Below are 18,473 nucleotides of genomic sequence, written 5' to 3'. Positions count from 1 at the left end.
TTGTGACCACTCTAGAGGTCACATTTTCATGGATCTTAGAAGTGGCAATGTCACCTTGTAACTGTCAATTCGAAACTAGTCAGTAGTCAAATAGAAAACTTGTACTCCAAGCCATTTCTCAAGATTTCAGAAATTATCAGTTCATTGATGATATCTAGACAAGTTCAAAACTGGGTCACGTGGGGTCAAAAACTAGGTCAGTAGGTCTAAAAATAGAAAAACCTTGTGACCTCCCTAGAGGCCATATTTCTCAATGGATCTTCATGAAAATTAGTCAGAATGTTCACCTTGATGATATCTAGATCAGGTTCGAAACTGGGTCACGTGGGGTCAAAAACTAGGTCAGTAGGTCTAAAAATAGAAAAACCTTGTGACCTCTCTAGAGGCCATATTTCTCAATGGATCTTCATGAAAATTGGTCAGAATGTTCACTTTGATGATATCTAGGTCAAGTTCGAAACTGGGTCATGTGGGGTCAAAAACTAGGTCAGTAGGTCTAAAAATAGAAAAAATCTTGTGATCTCTTTAGAGGCCATATTTCTCAATGGATCTTCATGAAAATTGGTCAGAATGTTCACCTTGATGATATCTAGGTCATGTTCGAAACTGGATCACGTGGGGTCAAAAACTAGGTCAGTAGGTCTAAAAATAGAAAAACCTTGTGACCTGTCTAGAGGCCATATTTCTCAATAGATCTTCATGAAAATTGGTCAGAATGTTCATCTTGATGATATCTAGGTCAAGTTCGAAACTGGGTCATGTGGGTTCTAAAACTAGGTCAGTAGGTCTAAAAATAGAAAAACCTTGAGATCTCTTTAGAGGCCATTTTTCTCAATGGATCTTCATGAAAATTGGTGAGAATGTTCACCTTGATGATATCTAGGTCAAGTTCGAAACTGGGTCACGTGCGGTCAAAAACTAGGTCAGTAGGTCTAAAAATAGGAAAACCTTGTGACCTCTCTAGAGGCCATATTTCTCAATGGATCTTCATGAAAATTGGTGAGAATGTTCACCTTGATGATATCTAGGTGTGGTTTGAAACTGGGTTACGTGTGATCAAAAACTAGGTCAGTAGGTCGAAAAATAGAAAAACCTTGTGATGTCTCTAGAGGCCATGTTTCTCAATGGATCTTCATGAAAATTGATCAGAATGTTCCTCTTGATGATATCTAGGTCAAGTTCGAAACTGGGTGACGTGCGGTCAAAAACTAGGTCAGTAGGTCGAAAAATAGAAAAACCTTGTGACCTCTCTAGAGGCCATATTTTTCATGAGATCTTCATGAAAATTGGTGAGAATGTTCACCTTGATGATATCTAGGTCAGATTCAGAAGTGGGTCACGTGCCTTCAAAAACTAGGTCATTAGGTCAAATAATAGAAAAACCTTGTGACCTCTCTAGAGGTCATATTTTTCAATGGATCTTCATGAAAATTGGTCAGAATTTTTTATCTTGATGATATCTAGGTCACATGTGCTCAAAAACTAGGTCACTATGTCAAATAATAGAAATAACGACGTCGTACTCAGTTCAACACTGGGTCATGTGGGGATAGGTGAGCGATTCAGGACCATCATGGTCCTCTTGTTACACTAAATGTTTAAGATTAGATGACAGATTGTGTTTGTTTTTACAGCTTTATGCTTCCAGGGGCTTTGTAGAGCAGTATCAGAGATCATATTGAGAGTTAAACCCTTGCCCTGCTAAATTTCTATAATGAGCTTGTCCATCTTTCAATTTGGACAGTACCATTAACTGTTAAAAGGGGTGCTTACCAAAAAGATACTGACTGAATGGTGAACAGTGCAAATCATGATCAGACTGCACGGATGTGCAGGCTGATCATGATCTACGCTGGTCTCAAAGGCAGAATTAATCATGTCCAGCATGGTAAGGGTTAAAAACACAGTTATAAAATTGACCAATGGATACTTTCCTGAATTACTTTGGTATAAGTTTTGTATTCTTCAGTATTTTTCATGCATTTCTTTTTGATTTATAGGAATTGCAGAACAGCCAGAGACAATTTTGTTTCAGAATTATCTTATCAGTATATTTATGAAGTAATTTCAAAGAAATCTATTACAAACCTTTATATAAATATTTGTTTTCATAAATTAATTATGTAGTTGATGTTTTTGTTGCAGGGCATTGGTTTTAATTTAGATTATATTGTATTTAGATTGTTAGCAGTTAATTGTCTAGAAATGAATATAAAAACATTTTGTTTATCTTTTTATATCTAAAATTTTGAATTTAGTACAGGTGGTTATAGAATTTATTTTGGCAGAATATACATCAGGGAATTTTTCTTTAAGGAAATAAAATTGCCATACAGGAATTGAATAGACAGAAATACTAAAAAAATGTACAATATTTGTACATTAGTAGGACATGTGAAGTCACATTTCATTTTGTTGGCATGCAATATTGAGTGTTTTGCCAAACAGCTACTTTCTGGGAATATGAATTCATGGATTTCAACTTTTGGAGATAAAAAGAATGGGAATTTTATTTGTTTATTTGAGACTGACCCAAACTTGAAATCCATGAAAGCATGTCTCTCAGGAAGATTGAAGTTTTCACAGTATGATATAAGGGAGTTTATTTTTCTGCTTTTTAGTAACAGTAAGTGTTCGCTATGTGCGATTTCTTTGTTTGCATTTTATATGTAGCATCATGTTAAGTATACTAGAGATATTTTCAATTTTCAGGTCACATACATAAATTCTACCTCTAATGATATTTCTTTTGATACTTGGTTATATTGATGATGCATAAAATATGTTTGCTAAATTGATTTCACAGAAACAAGGTGAAGATATTTTACTGCCAGGCTCGGCCAATTTTGATAAGAAAGAGTCCTCAAGTGGTCGAGCAATTTCAGATGGTAATAAAGCACTTGTGCATTGGGAATGGCTCATATAAACAATCTAACCTGTCTCAGCATTGTGATAATAACATGTGATTATAACATAAAACTTTACTTGAATGGTGACGTTGGAACGTAGCAAATCTACTTTATACTTTAAGTTAACATCTACTCCTTCTTTAACATAAAACTTTACTTGAATGGAACATTTGTATATATCAATACTGATACCCTAACTCTTTCGCATTTTTACCTTCACATAAAACTTAACATCTATTCTTTCTACATAAAACTTTACTTGAATGGTGATGTTGGAATATATATCAAAATCTGATACCCTAACTCTTCTACTTTATACTCTTGGTTAACATGTACTCTAAGACTTTCTACTTTAACATAAAACTTTACTTGAATGGGACATTTGAAATTATCAGTACTGATACCAAACTCTTCTACTGTTTACTATAACATAAAACTTTACTTGAATGGTGGCACTGGAATCTATTAAAACTGATACAAAAGTGTACCCTAACATTTATGCATTTTACTTTAAGATAAAACATTGCTTGAATGCAAACTAGTCTTAGTTATTTTCTTATACTTAACCAACAATCTAACATTATTCTCAAATAGACTGATATTTGTAGGTCCTTACAGGTGGACTAAATTTTGATCATAAGCTATACTATGATTACTGATTTGATGCGACACATATCTTATTCATAGTACATCCTCTTACTTAGTAAAGTTCTGATGCACAATAATAATGTAGGCATTCTGTACTGTCTACTTCATTCTGTTTTCTTAAAGATTCATGAAGGCGTCTCCAGATTACCAGTACGGTCCTTTCTTCAGTCCTGCAAAAACACAGAAATTTTACATTTATTATAGATTTTGCTCAAAGTTGCATGTTTGAACAAAGCTTTCAATAAATTTGATCTTATTTAATAGCATATGAATTAAATTTGATGATAGATGTGTTACAAAGAGGCTTCAGTTTTGAGAGTACCAATTCCGGAATGGTTTGGGAGGGTAAGAATCACTGGACATTTTGTAATTGGGTTGTGTCACACTTTGATAATAATATTTCCATGGGTTGTGTCACACTTTAATAATAATAATGTTTCCATGGGTTTTGTTACACTTTGATAATAATGATGTTTCTATGGGTTATGTCACACTTTAATAACAAAGATGTTTTTATGGGTTGTGTCACACTTTGTTAATAAGTATGTTTTAATGGGTTGTGTCACACTTTAATAATGATGTTTCCATGCCGGGTTGTGTCACATTTCAATAATGATGTTTCTATGGGTTATATCTCATTTTGATGTTTTGTGTCAAATGGTAGTGGCCAGGTTGAATATAGGATTGCATCTTGGACACATAATGTGTCATGTTTCTGCTTGTATGCTGCTCCAACATAGATGTGATTTTGTGTGAGTGTTAATGTTGACATCTTTTATACTAACTCCTATGTGTGTCATTTTCACAGAGTGGTAATACAAGGTGATATATCTTGAAAAGGGAAAACTGTCATATTATTATATTGTATTTTGGTTTATGATTTCATTAAGGAACAGTTTTCATTAAAATTCATTGGAAGATGTAATATAAATTATGATCTGCGGATCACTAGGTAGTGAGTTTGATACCTGTGCAAGGCATATGTTCTCCCATGATGATTTGGTAAAAGACATTTTGCATAAAATCATTCATCCTCCATCTGCTTCATGAGTTGTTTGTAGTTACTGCGGAGAAAAAGGTAAATACTGGTGTGGAAACCTAGAAAACTTGCCAGGTTAACTGCCCACTGTTACATAACATATACTCACATCAATAAATACTGCAGAAAGAAGGAAATTAACTGGCTGAAAAATGTATTAAGTAGCTCCTGTATTTAGTGGTATTATTGCTTTGTAAAGCTTGTGTTTGAAAAGATAGGAGACATTTTGTCCTGTCTTACTGACTCCGTCATGTGATAAGCGTTTGTAGTGTATTTTTATGCCCCCAGCATCTACTGATAAGGGAGACATACAGTGATTGTCCTGTCTGTCCGTCCGTACGAGGTTAACCAAATGGGACTGTTTCGTCTAGCATCAATACCCCTTACTAGAATGACTTGATACTAATGCAGATGTAACCTGTGACCATTCCTCATCTTCAGACATCACCTGACCTCAGTTTGACCTTGACCTCATTTTGGACTTAGGTTGCTTTATATGGGCCATCTCTTGGTTAACCAAATGGGACTGTTTCGTCTAGCATCAATACCCCTTACTAGAATGACTTGATACTAATGCAGATGTAACCTGTGACCATTCCTCATCTTCAGACATCACCTGACCTCAGTTTGACCCTGAACTTGACCTCGTTTTGGACTTAGGTTGCTTTGTATCAACAAGGATGCCACCGGGGACATCAAGCGTTTATTGAACGCAGCTTCTTGTTCCAGTTGTTTTGCTAACTGTTTGAGCAGTTATTTTCACAGTTTATGTACACTGTCATATTACCCTGAATGTGAAGTTTATCAGGTTGTACTCTCTTAACTTTGTTATAAACACTTAATATTCTTTCTGTACTAACCCCATTCACTATACTTAAATCATCTAATTACAAAATTAAACAGTCTTTGATGAAGACTTATCTCTGTTTATTACTAAATTTTTTATTAAGAATCATTGACGTTAGCGTACTTTGCTTTATTCTTTAAATACTGCATCTTGATATACATAAACTACATTTTATTGACATAGTCATTTTCTTTCTTGCATTTTGTAGAAAAATTACTAGATTTAAAAAAAAAAACCTACAGTAACTGTTCTTTCAATTAACCAATAAAAATGCATAAAACAATAACCAATGGAAATGCTTCATACAAATCATAAATAATCTCAGTAACCAGTTAGAATGTTTGCATGTGTATGAACATTTTACAGGAGAGGAAAATGAGGTAGAAATTGGAATATACCTTGGAACGTCTGCCGACTCTGATATTGAGTCTGATGACGACGATGATGAGATACTTTTACCTGATGATTCACACAGATCTAAGCATGGGCATGATGTAAACAGTCAGTATTTGAATCTTACGTATATAGGTGATGGGAATGTGTAATGTAATTTGATTGTGAAATATTATGCTGATGATTTGTGTTACTCTAAGATTTGATTATGCTTTTTTGTGTTGTATGTGTAATGGAGCTGGATTTATGAAAATAATTCTTTAATGTGAGATCTGTGTTCCAAACTTCAGTTACGGTTTTGTGTAAGCACCTATTAGTGATAATTGGTTTGGGTTTAAATAATCAAAAGCAGCTTGAGGGAAAATGGAGATGTGTAAAGTTTACTTTGACAACTTCATTCTTTGAGTATGCTTTTATAAAGAAATGGCCTTGGTCCATAGCATTGATTGATTAAAGTTTGATTTAGTCTTTGATTTTAATTTGATTTCCTTGACTGTCTTATCTATAGCTTTTAGTCAGTAAGAGTGCTGATAGGTACATTTAAACAACATTTGTACAGTTTAGAGCTGTAGGTTTTTTGCTGTTTAATTCACAGACAAAATACGTTGATGCAGACAAAGTATTTATTATGCCTTCCATTCAAAGAAGTGGGGGTATATTATTTGCACATTGTCGATTGGTCGACGGACCTTTTGGTGTCTGATCAATAACTGGAAAATGTTTAGGCCTACAGTGGTCAAACTTAATAAAATGACTGCCTGTGGTCAGTAGATAGAACCAGTTATTTTAGAGGTCAGTAAGTCAAAGGTCAAGGTCACTATGACCTTGAGACTAAAAGCTGATTCTCCAGGATAATACATTTAAAAAAAAACAACATATGCCTACAGTCATCAAACTTCATATGATGATTGTGATCAGTATATGACCCGTATTGTTTTGGGGTCAGTAGGTCAAAGGTGAAGGTCATATTGATCTTGAGTCTGAAAATGGTTTCTGTTCAATAACTGAAGACCACTTTAGCAAACAATTGTCTATCGTTTTGGGGGTCATTAGGTCAGAGGTAAAGGTCAAAAGTGATAATAAAACTGAAGATGGTTTCTGATCAATATCTGGAGAAATGCTTGGGCCTGCTGCATTAAGATTCATGGGATGTTTGCCTGCTGTCAGTAAGTGAACCAAGCTGTTGTTAAGATGTCAGGTCAAAGGTCAAGGTTACAGCTTAGAAAAAATCATTTATGCCAAGTATTATTTTAAACGCATAGCCATCATTTGTGGGGCCAACTAGGCAGTAATGGTGTTAGTGAATTATAACGGGTACGCTGCATTAAGACTTCATGGGATGTTTGCCTGTTGTCAGTAGGTGAACCCAGCTGTTGTTAAGATGTCAGGTCAAAGGTCAAGGTTACAGCGTAGAAAAACATTTATGCAGTTACTTTTAACATGCCATCATTTTGGGGCATCAGCAGTAACGTTGTTGAGAATTATAACATGTACAGACAACAGTTGCTAGTGTAAACAGGAAAAGTCAAAATATTTAGAATTGCTGGCTATAGGTAATAGGCGTCACATAAGGTATAACAGTAACAAATGCTACATATTTCACTGTAACATTTTTTCTGCATACTTAATTTATACCAAACAAAGTATTTGTATTTATCAGTTTTAATTTTGTCTAGCTTTTTATGTTGTTAATTTGACAGAATGTTACATTTATGTAGAACTTTAGAAGTTACTTACCTTTTAAGAAGTTCAGCTAACAGGTTGCCTCAGAAACACAATTTGCTTCATTGTTAGCATGATTGTAATACTGAATACAAATATTATTAGCATATTTAACAAACTATTACTGAAAGAATGTGGCAAAAGATAAAATTGAAATGATAGTATAGATGTAACAATGAATTTGATTGGGTCATATGTTGAATGTTTAGATGTAACAGAAGATTTGATTGGTTGTTAACAGGTGATGTAGCCCCGTTACCGGAGCCTGAGTTTATAACCATGGTATAGTAGCTATAGAAGCAGCAGGTACTTGCAGCAGACATTAATTTGATGCCTTTTGCTAATGTTGCCCTTACTTATGAGTGAAGTGTTGCTATACTGAATGCCATTGTCATCAGATTCCAAAATTTATCAGACAGTTTCTGAAAAAGGGGGATTTTAACTTTTAAAATGCAACAAAGTTATAGAAAGAAAATGTTCACAGTTCAAAGAGAGAATCTTAATTGTAAAATTACCTTGTTTTTAATTTTTAATGTCATTGAATGACAGTGGCATAAGTTTGAGCAAATGTAGTTATCCTGTTATCTTTACCTTGCGTGGTAATCATATAGTTACATGAATGTGCATTTCTTAAACCTGTTTGCAGTCTCATGCATTGTTATGTCTCCCACCACAAAGTGGTGTGGGAGACATATTGATTTACTCCAGTCTGTGTCTGTGTGTGTGTCTGTTACAAAGATTGTCCGCACTCTAAGTCGAACATTTCTCATCCGATTTTCACCAAACTTGAACAAAATGTGTTTGACCATAAGACCTCGGCCAAGTTCGATAACTAGCCAAATCGGTCCAGGCGTTTTGGAGTTATGGCCCTTGAATTACCAAAAATCGGACTTTTTACTCTTGTCCGCACTCTAATTCGAATATTTCTCATCTAATCTTCACCAAACTTAAACAAAATGTGTTTGACCATGAGACCTCGGCCAAGTTCGATAACTAGCCAAATCGGTCCAGGCATTTTGGAGTAACGGCCCTTGAATTATCGAAAAATTGGCCTTTTTACTCATGTCCCCACTCTTAATCAAACATTTATCATCCGATCTTCACCAAACTTGAACAAAATGTGTTTGACCATGAGACCTCGGCCATATTTGATAACTAGCCAAATTGGTCCAGGCATTTTGGAATTACGGCCCTTGAATTATCGAAAAATCAGCCTTTTTACTCTTGTCGCACTCTAAGTCGAACATTTCTCATCCCATCTTCACCAAACTTGAACAAAATGTGTTTGACCATGAGACCTCGGCCAAGTTCGATAACTAGCCAAATCGGTCCAGGCATTTTAGAGTTACGGCCCTTGAATTAACGAAAAAATCCATCTGTTTACTCTTGTCCGCTCGCTAAGTCGAACATTTCTCATCCGATCTTCACCAAACTTGAACAAAATGTGTTTGACCATGAGACCTCAGCCAAGTTCGATAATTAGCCAAATCGGTCCAGGCATTTTAGAGTTACGGCCCTTGAATTACGGAAAAAATCTGTCCGTTTACTCTTGTCCGCTCTCTAAGTCGAACATTTCTCATCCGATCTTCACCAAACTTGAACAAAATGTGTTATAGGGCCACATAAAGACCATTACGCCAAGGTTTCGATAAACTATGCCAAATCCGCCCAGGCACTTTGATTTATGGCCCTTGAATTACTGATTGGATCCACTCATCCAGACCATCTAATTGGATCCACTCTTCTAAAACATCTAGAGAAACTAACATTTTTCATAGGGGCAGTTGTGGGAGACATGCGCTTTTCTCAAAAGCATCTCTAGTTTTTAAATGTTAACAAGTTCACAAAAACTTAAATGTTATAATATAAACTTTGTTTGGAGATATTTGTCAAAGGTGGTGTGATAAAAAGTACCGCTTTCCTGTTGAAACTTTACAGAAAGATAGGGCTAACAGCAAACTCTGTAAATTTTCATCTTTCTTTGTCTTGATTGACTGAAGATTTCTTGTATGATTCATTCAATGTTGTCATAGGTACTTTAAGGTGAATTTTTTTGTAGGTGCATTTTCACTGCCATCTACTAAACATTTTCATGTTTATAGCCCAGGTTATTTTGTTATTTTTATGCCCCCGAAGGGAGGCATATAGTTTTTGAACCGTCTGTCGGTCTGTCAGTCTGTCTGTCGGTCTGTCAGTCTGTCCGCAATTTTCGTGTCCGGTCCATATCTTTGTCATCAATGGATGGATTTTCAAATAACTTTGCATGAATGTGTACCACAGTAAGACGACGTGTCGCGCGCAAGACCCAGGTCCGTAGCTCAAAGGTTAAGGTCACACTTAGACATTAAAGGATAGTGCATTGATGGGCGTGTCCGGTCCATATCTTTGTCATCGATGGATGGATTTTCAAATAACTTGGCATGAATGTGTACCACAGTAAGAGGACGTGTCGCGCGAAAGACCCAGGTCCGTAGCTCAAAGGTCAAGGTCACACTTAGACGTTAAAGGATAGTGCATTGATGGGCGTGTCCGGTCCATATCTTTGTCATCGATGGATGGATTTTCAAATAACTTGGCATGAATGTGTACCACAGTAAGACGACGTGTCGCACGCAAGACCCAGGTCCGTAGCTCAAAGGTCAAGGTCACACTTAGACTTTAAAAGATAGTGCATTGATGGGCGTGTTCGGTCCATATCTTTGTCATCAATGGATGGATTTTCAAATAACTTGGCATGAATGTGTACCACAGTAAGACGACGTGTCGCACGCAAGACCCAGGTCCGTAGCTCAAAGGTCAAGGTCACACTTAGACGTTAAAGGTCATTTTTCATGATAGTGCATTGATAGGCGTGTCCGGTCCATATCTTTGTCATTCATACATGGATTTTAAAATACCTACGCATGAATGTGTGACACAGTAAGACGATGTGTCGCGCGCAAGACCCAGTTCCGTAGGTCAAAGGTCCTAAACTCTAACATCGGCCATAACTATATATTCATTCAAAGTGCCATCGGGGGCATGTGTCATCCTATGGAGACAGCTCTTGTTTCTTCTAATACTCTTTTCAAGAAACTAATACAGTTATTAAAATATGTGTTTTTTATTTTCAGTTTTTCCCTATAAATGATTAGTTCCTACTAAACATATTAATGTTAACATAACTGTGTATGACTGATTGAGTTTTAACTAACATCATAACATTTTGTCTTTGTCACATTGCTCAATTTAGTCTCTTAATTTCTTTTGTTGGATTGACTTTAATTTGTATATGCCACTTTTTTTCTATAATTATATTTTCAGAAAATGTGTAATTTCATTTGTTTTATAAAGCTGTGTCATAAAATTGATGAAATGGTATGACCCAAGTACATTTATTATTAGAAACAGACACCTGAGAATATTTGCTTATTTTATAAATCACTGATTCTGTTGTTCCTGAAAATAGAGAATTTGTGAAAAACTTTGTTTTAAAATAACCTCAGTCACCAAATACCTTAGGGCCTCTATCATTTTATCAATACTCTTAGGTTAACATAGAGAATGAAATATGCAGAAAGTCACAAAAGTTATATATGGAGGATGCATTTGGACACAAAATGCTTGTAGTATGGCAAAGATATAATATAGTATATGCAAAAGGCGGCTGAAAACTTACATAGTACGTATAACCTCCCCGCTCACTATTGTAGGTGTAAAGAAATAGGGGTGACCTCTAGTAGGTAAGATTTGGTGGTAGATGCTGACCTTCGTAATGCCAGTTATCGTGGTGGTGGTCGCACTTGCATGCAGATTTTGCATGTGTACAAGTTTGCTATAATATACTCACATAGCTCAACTTAAAGTTGCAGTTACACTTAGTTGTTCTAAATTGTATTTTACAAGATTAATAATAATGAAAATTGCCCAGATAAATTAGACGGAGAGAGGTTGGCACTTAGAGTTGTTTCATTATTTGATTTAACAGTAACATTTTTACAATGCTGTGTCAGGAATACTGTTTTGAAGGATATCAGATCTCTTCATTTTATTAATATACATGAAGATGGGAGACTTCAGTTTGAGTGAGTTTTGCTGCCCATTTAGGACAGTAAGGGCAGACATCAGCTTTCATCAATGTTGTTCTGCTTTAGTAAAAAGTTTGTAACTTGCATAACACTGTTACTAACAAGAACATTATTTTAATATGTCCTTCAAAAATGGTTAAAGAATACAGATTGAAAGATGATGAAAATTCCTGAATTGGCAACTTTCAGTTGAGTGTTCTGTTGTTATTCTGGTATATCATGTTTTCAGTGACAGTTTACAGCAATATTACTCAGTACAGAAATATTTCCCATATACTGCATTTGTTTAAGAAAGCTGCACCACAGCTAAGTTATTTATCAAGACAGCTGTTTTTGTTGCCATTTGTTTTTGCAATTTTCCTAATTTAACAAAAATTTGTTGTTTTTTTAATTGCTTTTCTTACAGTCACTGAACACTGCGAGTACTGCTTGTTGACACACTACTCTTTTAGTTGAAAATAGTTTTTAATGAGTGTTAATGTTTTGAAAAAATGCGTTGTATGTTCTTATTTTGACATTCAGTAGAGATTTAAGGTTCTTTTTGTTTTGAGAAAATTCTGTTTTAATGAGGATATAATGTTATACATGAGTATTTAAGGATTTTAAGGCTAAAATTTATGGAATTCTTGTTTTCATTTTGCTGACTAATAATTTTGAATGTTGTGTGTATACAGAGTTATCCTTTAAGACAGTATCAGTTTCCATATTTGTAAAGTCTTCGGTGTATTCTAAACCTTCTGAAAATGTTAAACATGCATAGAGCTGTTAAAGAAATTAATACACAAGAAAGAGTAGTGTTGTGCGCTGCTTCTTCGCTCTAGTTGATGCCTCTGTAAAGAAATTCGAAAATAATTTCCATTTCATTTAACGATACCTTTGTGGTAGGCTTGACAAATTCCTAAAGGTTACCATTTCTTATAAAGCATTATGGCATTAGATTTTAAGTTCAGAATCAACCAATTGGTTACATAACCTTGTGCCCAGGGGTTGTCAGTTCTAATCGTTCAGGCATGAACTTTGTCTTCTCGCTCCACAAGTCTTAATTTTAGCAAGAACACACTCATAATTTATGAAAGGTCAGGCGCGTCAAAATTTAAAACGCTACAATGACCATGAAATTCGGGGATTTTTTTTACAAAGGCATGTAACTGCAGTAACATTCTTTTTTCAGATTGTTAAATGCTTTTTATAACAGCTCTGGCTTGAATATTGTTACAGTTTCCTAGCATAATGGTATAAAGATGAAGCTTGTGTTTGCATACAGTACCCATGGTTGTATTCTTATATAAACTTTTGGTGTTAGTCAGTTAAGCAGTGATTTTCTCTAGATCATTGTTTTTTTACACTCTTTGACTTTCCATCTCTCCTGTCTTTAAATTGTATTTCTGTTATTCATTTTTGCTGTTAGATGTGTTTATTACAACTACTATATATTTCAATATGTATACATTACATACAAGTAACATCAAAAATTCTCTGAGAATTCCTTTACATATATTTTCTATGTGTTCAAAAGTACATTATGATCTTAATCACTACATTATTTCATTCCTGCTTTTGCAAGTTTGAACTAATTCAAAATCCCTTGTTTGGGAAAAATTTAGATATTCACAAAAAGTAATTTCTTTTACATCAGAAGTGTACTTCAGATATTCTCAGAAATCTTATTACATTTATCAGTTTGTACAATGGTACAATTTTTGTTTATGATAGTACCAATTAGTTGTGTGTTGTACATTATATAGTCAGTGTCTGTTTTGTTTTGTTTTTGTGTTAGAAAACTTTCTAAAGTATATGAACGTACTAGTATATTTCATTAAGTAGATATTATGTGTTCAAGTTATGTAACCAATTTTTATTTCATTTCTGATTAGTATTTATTGGATTAAGAAACGTTCACCTTGATTTTTTATGTTGTAGAAAGCATTAGCTAGACCAGCAGATATAATGATTGGTCTTATGTCATGAATTTCATAATCAGCATATTTCTTGTATTTGATAGGATCTGGAGGTGGAGCTATAACGAAGAAGGCATGGGATCAGCGTTACATGACTCCGCCCCTTGCAACAAGGCACAACTCTGTGTCTCTCCGATCTCCAGCAAGTTCTCCGAACCTCTCAGTAAGATCTGTTATATCTTCCCCGCCAACTATAAAGATAGAAGACTCCGTCCTTGAATTCACCGACAGTGCCTCTGATACAGATCTACCCATCAATGAATCCGACTCCAGCTCATCATCCAATCAGAATAAATTGTTCCAACTTCCTCCTGTAAATACCTGGGTACCTAAAGGAGAAAGTTTGTTCACAAGCATTTTAGACTCAAGGTCCCCACAGGTTTATAGAAGAACAACACCCACTGGTAAAACTGCCTCTTACCCACCGTCCCCTCAAAATGGTATTCAGGGCTCTAGAGTATCTTGGCCCCAGGTCTCGCAAGCACAACCTTTAGAACTTGATACCAATGTCTCAGATAGTGTAGCTGTTGATAGTTCAAAACATGGGCAGGTTACAAAATCACCAAAACTTCTTACAAAATGCACAAGTTTTGATCTAGAAAGGTCTAAACCATTTCCATCAAGGTCAAGTATGACTTCACCTATGCTTCTAAGGAAACATATAAGTGCGGAAGAATCTGATACTGTCCCAGGTACTTTAGATCAAGATTCTAAAGAAGTGTCTAGACATTCAGAAATATATGAAATAAAGCATGACTCGGAAAAGATTGAAGAAGATGATGAAAATGGCACTGTTAGAAATGCTGAGGATGTCCCTCAGTGTGAAAGTGTAGCAAATACAAGTCATCATGATACAACTGTTGAAGCCATTGCTGGTGATAGTGCAGTAAAATATCTAGTTATGAGTACAGCAGATGAATTTGATGCATCAAGAATAAATGAATCTCTAGAAGATCCATCTATTCCAGAGACAGATATAGTAGATGATTATTATATAGGAAGTACGACTTTAGAAACACAGGATTTAGTCGTTACAGATGTCACAGAACAATCTGCAAGTAGTAAAACTGTTAAAAAATCAAAAGGGAAAATCTTGTCATCTGATAAAGATAAGGGAGCAAAGTTGAAGAAATCGAAAACAAGTGACATTAATGGGCATTTAGAGGGGAAGAATTCCCCAAAGTCTGACAAGAAGACTAAAAATTTGAAGAAGGGATCAAACCAACCTATTGATGAAAGTAGTTCCAGAGCAATAAGTAAATCGTCTTCGAAAGATCGTTCTTCTGAGAAGTCAAGGTCAAAGACTCCAGTTTCTACAATGAGGTCTGCATTACTTACATCTGCTGCAAAACTGAAATCTATCGGGAAGAAAAATCCTGTCACTTTATTGAGTTACAAGTCACATTCAATCAGTATTCCAGATCATAGTAGAAAAGCTTACAGACCAAGTTCTGTCTCAGAACGTGGTCAATCAGCAAGATCAAAAACATCAAAAATTCATCAGACCGAATCTAGTCCAACTGTCCTTGTTACTTCACATGAAGTACGACATATGTCGGACGATGATTGTAAAGAAATCTTGAATAAACCAAGGTCAGTAACGCCACCATTAAACAAATCAACTTTGAGTAAAAGACAGAAGGCTTCAGAAAGACCTCCGGTACTTCTGTCAGTCCAAGGGTTAAGGAAATCTTCGGTAGGTAAGTCTGCAGAGCAGACTGTTGTCAAGACAAAGCCAACTTCAGTATCAGAAGACAACCAAAAGACAGAAAAATCTGCATCAAGTATTAAGTCATCCAGTGGCAAGCAAGTGAAGAGCTCACAGGCCAAATCTAGTCCATCGGCAAAACAAGTTAAACTAGAAAAACATAGTCAAAGCAGTCATTCTTCTGTGGCACCTAGACCAGTAAAAGATTCACCTGTATCACAGAGTAGTAAGACCTCAAGTAAAACAGGATTGTCCACCACAAAAGAGGACAGGTCAAAGGTCAGACAAAGTACTAAAAGGGGCAGTATCAGTTCTGTGAACTCTGATTCTTCCAAACATACAGACCATTTCCGTGACTGTTGTCATGGTAGAAGAAAAACTGATAAAAAGTAATACAAGCTGTTTTATTGTCCAATCAATTGTGTTCTGTTCCTTTCCAGTGTGTAAGTTTAACATGGCTGCATCCAGTTTAAACAACTTAATGGGATATTTATACTATAACCACTGGGAGGAAATATCACCAAAAGCTCGACTTCATTGCTGTTTTATTTTTTTCAAGGTTGAAATGAAATACTATGTCATAGATGCATTCAGTGCTAGTTTTTTTTACTATAAGGTAATCTGGTTACTTCTAGTAAATTTCCTTAAATTAAGCATTTTAAGTGGGGGACCTTGAAGTTGATTACATGCATTTAGAAATGAGTAATAATGTAGCTCAAATTTCATTCACTGTTTTTTGTGTTAATGTTTACTGTAATTAAGTTCATGTATATAGGACATTGTACAATGTGTAACTAAACTTGTAACATTATATTTTATGTATGTTCATAATATGATAGTTTTATAATTGTACATGCATGATTCATTTATGTACAGTTAGTATGTGTTATTAGCATTTATCAACTTGAAAATGTGCAATATTTGTTTGGTTGTGTATTTATAGATAATCCTTGAAAATATTTTTGTTTGTATATCAAAATCATCAATGCTGCAGAGAAAAACAAGTTATTTAATGCTTAGTTGAGTAAAAAATCCTCTGGCTTCATTGTTTTGAAAATAGCCAAATCATATCATTTATCTGTTGCTTTTTTAATGTGGATGTTACTATGTTTTATTTTTTCAAGAATTTACATTGAATATGTTTTACAATTACAGTTTTAAGCTCACATAACCGAAGGTTCAGGGTGAGCTATTAGTATATGTTGATGGTCCGTTGTCCGCATTTTCACTTAAACATCTTCTTCCCTGAAACTACTGCTCAGAATAACACCAAATTTGGTCTGTAGCATCCTAGTGAGGTTCTCTATCAAGATTGTTCAAATGGGGGCATTTAGCCCCTTTTAGGGGCCGCTAGAGCTGAAAATAAAAAACCTTTAAACAACTTCTTCTCATGAACCGCTTGATGGATCTTCATCGAAGTTGTTCTGTAGCATTATTATAAGGTCCTGTCTGAAGTTTGTTCAAATGGGGCCCCATGTGGTTCTGGGACGATCTGTGTATGAAAAGAATTGGAACCACTGCCTTACCATTGCATGATCATAAGAGGCGGCTAATAGGGTCTTAACACTTGGTTTTGCTGTAACTCTGTGATTCCAGCAGGTATGCAAATTTTGATTCCATACCTCATGTTTTTATTTTGATGTAAATGAGATGTGAAACCAAAACTTATAGTCCTGTTTGGCGCCATATAACCTATACTGTGTTGGTGCGCTGTAAAACCCAAATAAATAAATAAATTGTTCAAATGGGGGCACTTGGCCCCATTTAGGGGTCGCTAGAGCCAAAATAAGTAATACCTTCAAACCATTTCTCATGAACGGCTTGAAAGATTTCCATCAAACTTGGTCTGTAATATCATTATAAGGTCCTCTCCCAAAGTTTTTAAAATAAGGGCACTTGGCCCCTTTTAGGGGCTGCTAGAGCCAAAATTAAAAATACCTTTAAACGACTTCTTGTCATGAATCGGTGGTAGGATCTTCTTCAGAAATGGTCTACAGCATCATTATAAGGTCCTCCCCACATTTTGTTTATATGGGGGCACTTGGCCCCTTTTAGGGGCCACTAGAACTAAAAATAGAAATGCCTTTAAAAGACATTTACTCATGAACCACTTAATAGATCTTCATCAAATTTGATCTATAACATCATAATAAGGTCCTCTCCCAAATTTGTTCAAATGAGGGCACTTGGCCCTGTTTAGGGGCCGCTTGAGCCAAAATTAGAAATACCTTTAAACGACTTCTTCTCATAAACCAGTGGAAGGATTTTTTTCAAAGTTGGTTTGTGGCATTATTATAAGGTCCTCTCCCAATTTTGTTCAAATGGGGTCACTTGGCCCCTTTTAGGATCCACTATAAATAAAAATAGAAATGTCTTTAAATGACTCGTGAACCATTTGATGGAACTTATCAAACTTGGTCTGTAGCATCATTATAAGGTCCTCTCCCAAATTTATACAAATGGGGGCAGTTGGTCCTTTTCAGGGGCCCCTTGAACTAAAAATAGAACTGCCTTCATAAGACTTCTTCTCATGAACTGCTTTATGGATCTTCATCAAACTTGACTTGTAGCATTATTATAAGGCCCTTTACCAAACTTTTTCAATTAGGGACATTTGGCCCCTTTTAGCAGCTGCTAGAGCTTAAACTTGAAATACCTTTAAACAATTTCTAATGAATAGCTAGATGGATTTTCAACAAACTTGGTGTGCAGGATCATTATAAGGTCCTCTCTCAAATTTGTTCAGATGGGGGCAGTTGGACCCTTTTAGAGGTTGCTAGGGCCAAAAGTAAAAATACTTATTAATGACTACCTATCATAAATCACTTGATGGATCTTTATCAAACCAGGTCTGTTTCATTAATATAAGGTCCTGTCAAATTTGTTCAGATCGGGGTGTTTGGCTCCTTAAAGGGTCAGATGGTTAAGGTCCTCTTCAGGTGAGTGACTTAGGCCCATATGGGCTTCTTGTTTATATTTGTTGTATATGTAAGGCAAAGATATTAAGCATTTATGCATCTTTTGTACCAAATGTAGAAATATTTTTTCTTGGTGTAAAGATGTTGATTTTGATGAATTATTAAATATATAAAGGGAGTACTACTCAATGTGGAAACATGAAAGTGAAAACAATGACGTGGTTCAATAAAAGAAGATTTTGTTTTTCATTGTTGTTTTTTTAA

At 35.3% G+C, this 18,473-nt stretch overlaps 1 protein-coding gene across 10 annotated transcripts; it reads left to right on the top strand.

The window, feature by feature from the left end:
• The first annotated feature begins 297 nt into the window (after window positions 1-297).
• Window positions 298-18,156, top strand: LOC128555475 (uncharacterized). 10 transcript variants are annotated; one of them, XM_053537790.1, is made up of 4 exons: window positions 2,802-2,888; window positions 5,810-5,944; window positions 11,251-11,280; window positions 13,628-18,156. In XM_053537790.1, exon 4 carries the CDS (start codon window positions 13,675-13,677, stop codon window positions 15,682-15,684), a length of 2,010 nt encoding a protein of 669 aa, XP_053393765.1. In that variant the 5' UTR covers window positions 2,802-2,888; window positions 5,810-5,944; window positions 11,251-11,280; window positions 13,628-13,674; the 3' UTR covers window positions 15,685-18,156. The 10 variants fall into 10 exon arrangements, with proteins under 10 accessions (XP_053393763.1, XP_053393767.1, XP_053393765.1 ...); XM_053537794.1 differs by lacking the exon at window positions 5,810-5,944 and adding an exon at window positions 7,800-7,864 and having other exon boundaries at window positions 2,840-2,888; XM_053537789.1 differs by lacking the exon at window positions 2,802-2,888 and adding an exon at window positions 7,800-7,864 and having other exon boundaries at window positions 3,872-5,944.
• Window positions 18,157-18,473: the final 317 nt, after the last annotated feature.

The sequence above is a fragment of the Mercenaria mercenaria genome, chromosome 3 (genome assembly GCF_021730395.1).
Source record: "Mercenaria mercenaria strain notata chromosome 3, MADL_Memer_1, whole genome shotgun sequence".
Classification (NCBI taxonomy): Eukaryota; Metazoa; Mollusca; class Bivalvia; order Venerida; family Veneridae; genus Mercenaria; species Mercenaria mercenaria.
Note: the sequence above shows the minus strand (reverse complement) of the source record. Positions and strands in the feature narration are given on the sequence as shown.